Source organism: Dendrobium catenatum, unplaced genomic scaffold, assembly GCF_001605985.2.
Source record: "Dendrobium catenatum unplaced genomic scaffold, ASM160598v2 fragScaff_scaffold_716, whole genome shotgun sequence".
In the NCBI taxonomy this organism is placed as follows: Eukaryota; Viridiplantae; Streptophyta; class Magnoliopsida; order Asparagales; family Orchidaceae; genus Dendrobium; species Dendrobium catenatum.
Window position 1 is genome coordinate 19,579,703 of NW_021319178.1, and position 10,832 is coordinate 19,590,534.

Below are 10,832 nucleotides of genomic sequence, written 5' to 3' on the forward strand. Positions count from 1 at the left end.
GCGAGTTTTTGTGCGGGCAAATTATGAAATGCTTTGATAAAACTTATGTTAGCTACTGGTTTGCGTTGGATGGATAATGAGACCGGGACTTGACGATCAGCTAGTTGTTAGCAATAGAGATTTTAGGACTTACTTTGGGAATGCTTTTCATCTGCTCTGATTTATGAGGTATTGAAATATTGATTTGTGCGGCGATATATGATGGAAATTGTTATACTGCATGGAAACCTCTTCTATTGCCTTACAATAATCGGTAGTATACTTGTGGAGTAGCTTGTCCACAGCCTTGGCTGATTCTTTGTTTTGTGTTGTCTTTTGGGGCTTGCAATTATTGTTTAGGGTGGATTTTGGTCTTCTCAAGAGGTCAATATGGCATGTATAGGTTTTAAGTCTGATGCATCTGCTGATATTGGCAGTTTACATATACTTTTTGGGCAAATCATCACTCTAATGTCAAATTGTTTTTAACCATATTTTGATTTGGAACATATTGATCTAAATCTATAGGAATTGTTTGTGAAAATTGCATCACTAAAGAAAGCCACTTTTCTAGGGTTGAGATTGACAAGGCAGAGTTTTTTCTTTCTTTATAAGCCGAGAAGTAGCGACTGTTTGAAGTTCAAGTCAAGATTAATTGGTTAAGTAACCTTGTCGAGTTACCAGATGTATTTGTTCAGGAGATTTATCGGGATTCAGGAGACTATTGAATTAAAAACTAAAGTTGTTTTGCTGAGGAAGTTCTTTGAGGCTTCTCAGTTGAAATAGTTCTTGGTGGGCGCTGAATTCATGCTTCATGTCTTGATTCAGTGGGTCATTGTTCAGAAATAGGTCACATTTGTTCCCAAGCTTTACCATTTGTTGGGTGTTGCTGGAATGTTATTGTAAGACGAGTTCAACACATGCGAATTTCTTTAAGTTGTCCTCCAAAATGCTAGATTTGTTGCACCTCACATAGAGTTTTTATTATTTTGTACTTTTCAACTTTTTTTTTTCTTTTTTTATATTTTCTTTTATCTTGATGCTGTAAGAACTTATTATGAATGAAATGAATCTTTTTTTCCTTTTCAATCAATTTGTTCACGTTAAGATAATTTATAATTTTTATCTTATTTTTGGTGATACCTTTTATTGACCTTGTTTTTGTAAAGTTGGTCTTTTTCTTTTGTTGAGAAGTATGCCTTTAGAGTGAGAGTTAGACTTCATTAATTTATCGAAGATAATGCACATTTCTTTGTGAAGTCATCATTCAGTTTCCATAGGTGAAGTTGATACTCACCTTTGTTGATCAAGTCAAAGGTGGTGGATCATCTTAGTTTTTGTGTGTATTTCATATGACTAAGAAAATATTTTGATTTGTCAGAGATTTTGATAAATTTTTAATTATACAAGGACTGTTGTGATTTGAGGAAAAACTCACCACTGAGTTTAGTGAGACCTCTGCTACATATAGGTGCAAATGCTCCTCCTCCTCAACCTCCTCCTCCTCAAGAGTCTCCTCCACATCACAGATTGTAAGTACATGCAGCGAACTATCCTTGTAGCGGTGGCCCGACACAAATTTCCCATCACAACATAACACAATCTCCTAGCCTGCATCTCCTGAACTTCTGCCTCAGTCAACCACTTGAAATTTTCCCCTAGCTGTGCTCCCAATCCCCTATCCTTGGGTACTTATCTCTGAATGGGCACATGTTGTACATTTGGTGCCAAAAAAGTAGTCGTCATCCGGTATGAAGCTCCAAAATTGTTGTCATTGCTGCTTCTTTCAAGTGAGTTTTTGTTCTCCACCAATTGGGCTAGCTCCATAGCCTCCCCCAGTCCTCGTGGCCTTAATAATCAGACAATAGCACTGATCTCTGGCTTGAGTCCCTTCAGGAAATTCCCCTCCAACACTGTCTTTGAAAGACTCCCAAGTCGGCTAGAAAGGTACTCAAACCTCAACCTCTCCCGATAATCCATCATTGTCCATTCCTGAACAAGAGCAAAAGAGTTGCTCGTAGAAGTCTCATTCGTGATTGGTTCGAAAACATTTTAATAAACTATCTTTGAACTCTCTCCACGATCGAATTGGTTCTCTTGTGTCTCTCCATTGATACCAAAACAAAGCTTTCCCCTTCAAGCATAAAGTTGCTGCTGAGAGTCTCTTTTCCTCCGTTAGCCCATTCACTGCAAAGTATCTCTCCATCCTATAGATCCACCCATGAGCCTATCCCCCCTAAAAAACGGACATCTTCAGTTTTTTCACTCTCGGATCTCCTTCGCTCCAACTTTCTCTTCCACCTCAGGCTCCTCCCATACAACGATTGTTGTGATATGTCCATTGTTCTCTCCCACCCCTCCTTTCATAGGTATCCTCTACCTCAAAATCAACCCTCGTTTCTTTATCCCAATTTTACCTCATGCTATATCCTTCACCCATTTTCCTCCTGGTTATCGGTTCAACAGGTGGCATATATTCCCTATCGTCCAAGATTTCTACCTCTAGATCATCCCTCATTGTGCCGATATTGGGGTTTACCCCACTTCCTTGGCCACTCGTTGGTACCCTCGCCTTTGATGTTGTCGGTTGGGTGTGAAGCTCCAATATTTTTTTCATCATGTCCTCTATGTTAGAAAACCTTCCTTCCATGGATGAAATCATTTTCTCAACTTCAAATTTGAATTGACCAACTTCTCCATCTAGTTTCTCTTTCAAAGCATCCACTTTCTTCAGCACCATAGGTCCCGAATCTTGCTATGATACCAATTTGATAAGTCTTAATGATCAAAATATCACACAACAATATAAAAAAACTACAACTTACTCAAAATAGATTCAGAGATATTAAAAAGAGAGCTACAAGTTCATTCACTGTTTGAGAGGTAAATCGTCTCTCACAGAATTCCTAGCAGCTACTAAGAACCCAAACACCTCACAAAAACTGCTGCAGCAATTCAAAAAGATAACATAAAAACCCTAACCCTCCATAATCGCCTTCCTTAAACAGCTCAAATCTCCTAATAAATGCCCCTTACATCTTTCCAAAATAGTTCCCCCCTTTCCCAAAGAGTTTCCTCCTAAAGCCTCTTCTATAGGTGATAAAGGAGGTCCTGGGCCTCACCTGGGCATCTGAATTGCTGCTACCCGCTGCATCGCAAAGCTCCAGCTTTTAGGTTGATATATGGACTGATTATAAGATATTATTTATAGATTTTTGTTATGTTTAATTTTATGCAGATTTCTTCTTAATCTGATGCTTGCAGTTATTAATTGCTAGATTTTCTGTTTTTTTGGGTACAAATATGCTTATTGAAGCTCGGGAAACCCAATAATTTACTACACCTGTTAAGTTTCTTTTTGCTCTGTCAAAGGGAAAAAAAAAACGACGTCCCATCCACAGCCGTTCTTCTGATAGCTGTGTTGATAAGATATCAGAGCTGTAGCCTTGTAGTTCCTATTATTGTTTTTTATTTTTGTTGTTTCACATCATAGTTTTTTGGTTTGGATAAATGTTATGATTGAATTAAAACTAATTATCCTTGAACAGCAGTTCGGACGTAAATTTTAGCCATTTATTGATTTGCTGTTTGAGTAATCTCTTTTTGACATCAGGAATTTGGTGGCGATCTAAATGCAGCTGTAAATTCACACTTCAATCAAGGCGATAATATGAAGTATGCAATTAGTTCGCTAGTTTGGTTTTCATTTAAAGGTTTTATTCATGTATATTGGTAGCAGCTACATTGATGTTTTCCTTAAACTCAATTTGAATCTCCAGTTCTAGCACGGTGGCTATTCCTGCACCTCGTAGTGATTTAATGGATATAGATGATCCTTTTAGTATTGCGACTGCTGCCCCTGCACTTCCACCATTTCCTGCTATTCGAAGGCTGAACCCATTTTCAATTCTTGAATCACATTTTGGACGGAGTCTTTTTGATGGTGGTACTCCAGATTTTGCTAATGAAGCTCCACGGGTTTCGCACCCTAGGGATGTGAGGGAGATTCCAATTGAGTTCAAGGATGAGATTTCTCACTCAGGTTCTTCTGGCAGTGGACCAAAAATTGAGGATGTTACTGGAAATGTTTCTGCAAATGAAACTGTGGTTCATGGAACTGTAATTATTGATGATGAGGATGAGGATCTTTCAATTCTTCCAGCTGATCTTGGTGCTAACCACTCTGTTGGTGTTTCTGCTAGAAGACAGCCTACAACAAATGCCACCCCTTTGGCTGATGTGACTGACTATACCGATGATATAGAAGAAGAAATGATACAAGCTGCAATTGAAGCTTCAAAGAGGGAGGCTGAGGAATATGGAAAACAGCAGTATGATGTTTCAGATGTAGGCCACTATTATTTTTTATAATTTATCATATATGTATATAGTTTTTATCTTAGATCAATTATGACAGGATTTTTCATCATGTAGAGCGTACCTAATCCAAAACTGAACCAGGATTCATTTGTTTTGGATGATTCCGACCTTGCTCATGCGGTCTCTTTGTCCCTGAAGGTTTTTTATTTAAAAAATTATTATTTTTTTACATTTGTTTCATTTTTTTCTTTGTAAAGTTGATGATATTTCTACATGCTTCCACATCAGACCGCAGAAAGAGAGAGTGTACTACGTGCTCATGGTTTGGCTATTGGTGAGCAGTCTTCCAATGCATCCGACAGCAGGCCAGAAAATTTTAGAAGACTGCGCGTAGCAAATGGGAGGTAGATATGTGCATTCATGCCTTAAGCAGCAAAAACTGCTTGTGATTATTTACTTTTTTATGAATATAGATTTTATATATTCTAATTAAACCATGAAGCAATGGCATATAATTGATGGTTTCCTTCTATGACATTTGGTATTATGCCACCATCAACTTTGCAGTAGCAAATATCATTTTCAAAATTTGGCGAATGTGTGGATTCAGTTATCTTAATGATTTGAGCAAATATTTTATTATAAGATAGCCTTCCATGCATTTGGGAAGTTACTTGAGATTCCAATGAACTTCCTATTATTTCTTCACGTGTGATGGACATTAGAGTGCCCTGGGTTGTATATTTGGACTATTTTATTTGTTAAACTCTATTAAAATGTCTAATTTTGTATTCTACTTGTTGTGATTATTGTGTCACTATTAGTTATTTTCTTCGTGTTATGACTTTAGGATATGGACTTGTGTTTTGTTCTTATTTGGGATATGGACTTATGTTTTGTCTGGTTGTAGTGCTTAGGATCGCTTTTAATCACGTTTTTCTTAGCTTGAGAATAGTTATATTTAATATGTTGCTGTTTTTGAGGAAAATTGAATTGTTTCTGATTTATTAGAGATACCCTTTATTTAAAATAGATGTACAAGTATAATGTTCTAGAAACATCCAAATAAACATTTCTCTCTAAATATTGATCACTATCATATTTTACTGTTCCCTTACATTAACAATCCCAATATGAAGCATATATAGCTCTGTTACGCCGGCCCAGGAGGGGCCGGCTGGACCGGTCCAGGAGGGACCAGTCCGGGTCTATTCTAGGCGACGAAATAGACCCAACGGATGGCCTGGGTTGGGCGGAAGCCTTGTGGAGACCATTATGGGCTTAATGCAAGATTAGGAGGGAAATAATTTGAACTAAGGGCTGTTTAGGTATTTTGTAATATTCCTTTGTCTTTAATTAGGAGTTTTGGACGGATCTTGAATTTGAATGTATTTTGGAGATCTTGGTTTTCTTGTTCTTGGGCTCTAGAACTACGGCTAGAGAATTTGGAGAGTTTTTCCTTCCTCTCCGAATCGAAGGAAATTGTATCTTGCTTGTCTTTGCATCTACTAGTGGAATACAATCGTTTGCAATTGTTTTTCCTATGCTTTCTCTCAGTTTTTTCTCAGATTTTCCGCTGTTTTTTCACTGTTTTTCCTGTGCAGGGACAGCATCTGGCTTGGAGAGTTGTTTCAAGAAGTGCAAAGGGAAATCTGATCTCAAGTATTTCCTATCAAATTGGTATCAGAGCGAGATCCGGGCGGTGGAGGGCTGTTTTTTTTCCACTGTTTCGCTGCAGTTTTTCGCGGATTGGAAGGGAAAACTTGGTGAAAAACTGCCATTTCCAGTGGATTGGAGGGTGTTTTTCACTGCGGAAGGAAGGATATTGCTGGAGATCGCAGAATTTGGGTTGTCGGAGGCTGTTTTCCCAGTTTTTTTGGGGGTTTTTGAGAGCAGCAGTTGGGTAAAACAGCAGTTTTTTTTTTTACTGTTGGAGACTGAATTCTACCGAAAACTCCATTTTTTGGGTGGATCCGGAGGCATCTCTTTGGTTCCCATGGCATCTAAGCGGGTAGAAGTCTTGGAGACCGAGATGGGTCAATATAAAGCGGATCTGGAGGAAAAAATGGCGACATTGAGCGAGAATGTGGAAGGGAAATTCAGGGTATTGGAAGAAATGATGAAAAAGTGTTGGAAAGGCAGCAGGAGCTGTGGCAGCGGAGGAAAAGAGGAGAAGGTAGTGGGAGGCAAGGGTAAGAGAAAGGTGAATCCAGAAGAGGAAGAGGAGGTGGAACTGCTTGACAGCAACGGAAGGATGCCACTCGGGAGTCCATCAGGCGGGAAAGAAATGATTACAAGAAGGAGAGACTTAGTGGAAGGGAAGAGAAGATGATGGCGACGGTCGGAGCCCGACCCATTGGACCGCGCCATGGGGGATCTATAACCACCATGGCGGGCACGAGGGGAAGATGACTACCGGCGGCAAGGAAGGGAGGATGAGCCCCGATATGGAGAGAGAGAACTGGGAAGACCCCATAGCTTGGACAGAGGAGGCCATGGGGGAATAGGGGCATACGGGTGGACACGGGCCAGGAGGGCCAGGAAGCTGAAAATGCCAGTATTTTGAGGAGGGAAATGTGGATGAGTGGATCCACAAGGTGGAGAGATATTTTGCAGTGAATGGCCTGATGGAGGAGGAGAGATTTTTGATCGGCTTCTAGTATGTGTTGGAGAGGGCGCATTTGCCTGTTCAAGTAATGGATAAGTGAGAACCGGTGGAGGACTGGAGGGAATTCAAGGAGGCTATCAGGGAGAGATTCAGGGGGGGAGCCCATGGGAGATATCAGAACAGTTCTAATGCCCTCACTCAAGGAGAGAACAGTGAGAGAATACATGAAGAAATTTGAGGAGTTTGGTGGGATGGACATGGAGGGCTTATTCAAACAGTAACTGTTGGGGGGAAACTTTATGAAAGGGCCCTCAGCCGAAAATTAGAGATGTTGTGAAAAGGTCATGAGACCGAAGAGACCTGAGGGAGGGCGATGGAGGTTGGCTCAGTTGGTGGAGAACCAGAGAGACAACCGCCCGAAATTGGCGGAAACAACCACTCAGGAGGTCGCACCAGGACAACTACCACTTACTTGGCTCCAAAAAGGGCCAAGCCCTAGCTTCCCTAGAGAGAGTGGGAAAAAGGAGAAGAGCGGGTGACCAGATCTTGGCTAGAAGCTTCAAGAAATTGACTAGGAGAGATGCAGGAGAAGAGGGCCAGGCCTTTGTTTCAGATTGTGAGGAGAAGTTGGTTCCAGGGCACAGGTGCAAGGATCGCGCCCTTGGCTCTCAGACCGTCTATAATAGACGAGGCGCCTGAAGAGGGGTGACTGATTCTGATGAGGAGACAGTTGATCCCCAGTTGGAAGGTAGCCGAGGTCTTCCCTCAATTCTGTGATGAGGATTACTCCTCGCCATACGATAAGGTGAAGGGGAAGATCCTTGGATGGGAGGTATGTTCCTGATTGATAGTGGGGCTAACCACAATTGTCATTCCACCAAGTGGCGAAGGGCTTGGGATGGAGCCTACTGAGACAGGCATATGGGGTCGATGATGGAACATTGGGAAGATTGAGTCCAAGCCCCGGAATTGCCAAAGGGGTGGAGATGAGGCTACAGGAGATCAGGGTTGGTAAGATGGACTTCCTACCCCTAGTGTAGACATACATTTTGGGATGAAGTGCGCTACAGACTTGGGTGAAACCAAGGTGAACTGGGGGACCATGTGATGGAGCTGATTGTAGAGGGGAAGCGGGTGAAGCTGAAAGAGGGGAACCAGGATTGTCCAGAGCTGGAGTGTCACTCCGATCAATGTTGAAATCATCCATGAGGAAGGAGGAGGATTCCTTGTGGAGTTGCAAGAGCCTGGAGGAACAGGAGGAGGGAGGAAAGCCCATTCCCACGTTGGTTCAGCCTCTTCTGCATGAATTTGAGGATGTGTCCAACCTCCGGGGAACTACCACCTGACAGAGAGCAGGAGCACCAGATTATCCTGAAAGAGGGAGTATCCCCTATCAGTGTGAGGCCTTACAGATACTACCAGTTGCAGAAAAGATGAGATTGAAAAGTTGGTGGGAGAAATGCTAGAGGGGATCATTCAGCCCAGTGATGAGTCCCTTCTCTAGTCCAGTCTGCTTGTGAAGAAAGAAGATGGAAGTTGGAGGTCTTGTTGATTATAAGACTCTCAACAAGGAAGACTGTGCCTGATAAGTTTCCATATCCCTGTGATTGACGAGTTGATGGATGAGCTACAGGAGCAGCCTTGTTCACCAAGATCGATTGAAGTCAGGCTACCACAGATCAGGATGAGGAAGGAAGATGGTGCAGAAGAGGCCTTCAAGGACCATGAGGGCCACTACGAGTTTCTGATGATGCTTTTCCTCACCAACGCACTGCCACATTCCAGGCCCTTGATGAACCGGATCTTCAAGCCACACCTCCCAGGTTTGTGTTGGTATTTCTTTGATGAATTTCTAATCTATAGCAGGACTGAGGAGAACACCTAGAGCACCTGAGAGTGAGTGTTGGGTTGTGCTGAGGAGCATCAGCTAAAGGCCAAAACAAGAGTGTGACTTTCGCTCAGGCACGGGGTGGAGTACGCTGGCACGTGATATCCCAGGAGGGAGTTGCTGAGTATAGTCCAAGATAGAGGCAATGCTGGCATGGCTCAACCCAAGACCTTGAAGGGGCTCAGAGGATTCTTGGGACTGACAGGCTACTACAGGAGGTTCGTGAGGGGATAAGCACCATAACGTGGCCCTGACAGAGCAGTTGAAAGAAGGACAACTTCTTATGGGGGGAAGCAGCTTCAGAGCTTTTTGAGAAGCTGAAGAAGGCCATGAGACGGTGCCAGTGCTTGCTCTGCCAGACTTCAATCAGGTGTTTGTGGTGGAGACAGATGCTTCAGGCTATGGATTGGGAGCAGTGTTGATGCAGAACCACAGGCCATACTTACTTCAGTTAGGTACTGTCGTCCCGGGCTAGGTGAAGTCTGTCTACGAGAGAGAGAGCTATGGCTATTGTACTGCCATCCAGAAGTGAGACCTTACTTATTGGGCAGACACTTTATTGTCAGGACTGATAGAGGAGCCTGAAGTACTTGTTAGAGCAGAGATGGTCACAGAGGAGCATCAGAGGTGGTTGTCCAAGCTGCTTGGAATATGATTTTGAGATCACTATCGGCCGGGACTAAGAGAATAAGCAGCGGATGCATTATCACCGCTGTATGGGGGAGCTCAGGGGATTGCTGTATCAGTACCAGTACTGATAGATTGGGGAGCCATCAAAGAGGAGAGCATTCAGAATGAAGAGCTAAGGAAAATCAAAGAAGATGTGTTATCAGATGGGAAAACCACCTCAGCTACTCAGTTTGTGGAGAAAAGACTGTACTATCAGGGAAGGAGTGTGATTCCAAGGTCTTCCATCCACATTCCCCGCTGCTACAGGAGTTTCATGGGAGTGCCATAGGAGGGCATTCAGGAGTGCAAAAAACTTATAGCCGTATTAGCTGCTTGAATTGTACTGGAAGGGGATGAGGAAAGATGTAGAGGAGATGGTGGCGAAGTGTGATATCTGCCAGCGGAGCAAGTACCTGACGATGGCACCAGGGGATTACTACAGCCTCTGGCCCTACCAGAGAAGGTTTGGGAGGAGATTACTATGGATTTCATTGATGGGCTCCAAAATCAGAAAGGCTCACAGTTATACTTGTAGTGGTCGACAGGCTGAGCAAATATGCTCATTTCATCCCTTGAGCACACCCGTACACAGCGGTGTCTGTTAGCAGCAGCATTTGTGAGGGAGATAGTCCGCTGCATGGGGTACCAGAGTCCATTATTCTAATAGGGACAAGGTGTTCCTGAGCCATTTTTGGAGGGAGCTATTTAGGTGCAGGGAACAGTATTGAAGAGGAGCAACAGCCATCCACAGACTAACGGGCAGACGGAGGTGGTGAATAGGAGCTTGGACATACTTGAGGTGTTTTTGTGTCTGAAACACCAAAGCAGTGGGCCAAATGGCTAGCTTGGGAGAATACTAGTGAACAATACCTCCTTTCACTCGGCTACCAAGATGACACATTTTAAGGTGTTATATGGGAGGACCCCCAATTTGGTACACTATAGCCATAGTAGTACTCCAGTATCTTCAAGTGGATCAGCATTTGAAGGAAAGAGACCAGGTGTTGGAAGAGCTCAAAGAGGCATTTACTTAGAGCCCAGCAAACTTATGAAGAAGCAGGCGGAGACAAAAGAGAGATATACAGTTTGCAGTTGGGGACAAGGTCTACTTGAAGCTCCGACCATACGGAGAGGACTATGGCCCAAAGGAGAAATGAGAAGCTTTGCAGCAAGGTATTTTGGCCCTTCTTGAAGTGGAGGAGAGAATTGGAGGGTGGCCTATAGATTGAGGCTCCCTCCAAAGAGAATAACACCCGTTTTTCATGTCTCACAGTTGAGGAGAGTGGTGGGGGAGCAATGCAGTGAGCCCAGAGCTGCCCAACCATTGAGGGAGGACATGGAAAGTGACATTGGAGCCTCTAGCGGTAA

At 43.0% G+C, this 10,832-nt stretch overlaps 1 protein-coding gene across 2 annotated transcripts in view; it reads left to right on the forward strand.

Annotated features, from left to right (window-relative positions):
• Positions 1-10,832, forward strand: part of LOC110107006 (plant UBX domain-containing protein 8) — a 46,069-nt gene that overhangs the window by 377 nt on the left and 34,860 nt on the right. Inside the window, exons 1-5 of one of the 2 annotated variants that reach the window (XM_028696170.1) lie at positions 34-168; positions 3,593-3,654; positions 3,759-4,326; positions 4,414-4,497; positions 4,588-4,703. In XM_028696170.1, coding sequence (XP_028552003.1) covers positions 3,650-3,654; positions 3,759-4,326; positions 4,414-4,497; positions 4,588-4,703 — 773 coding nt within the window. In that variant the 5' untranslated portion in view covers positions 34-168; positions 3,593-3,649. Of the gene's footprint in view, positions 1-33; positions 169-3,592; positions 3,655-3,758; positions 4,327-4,413; positions 4,498-4,587; positions 4,704-10,832 lie in introns of those variants that run through there. The other variant, XM_028696169.1, reaches the window with a different exon arrangement.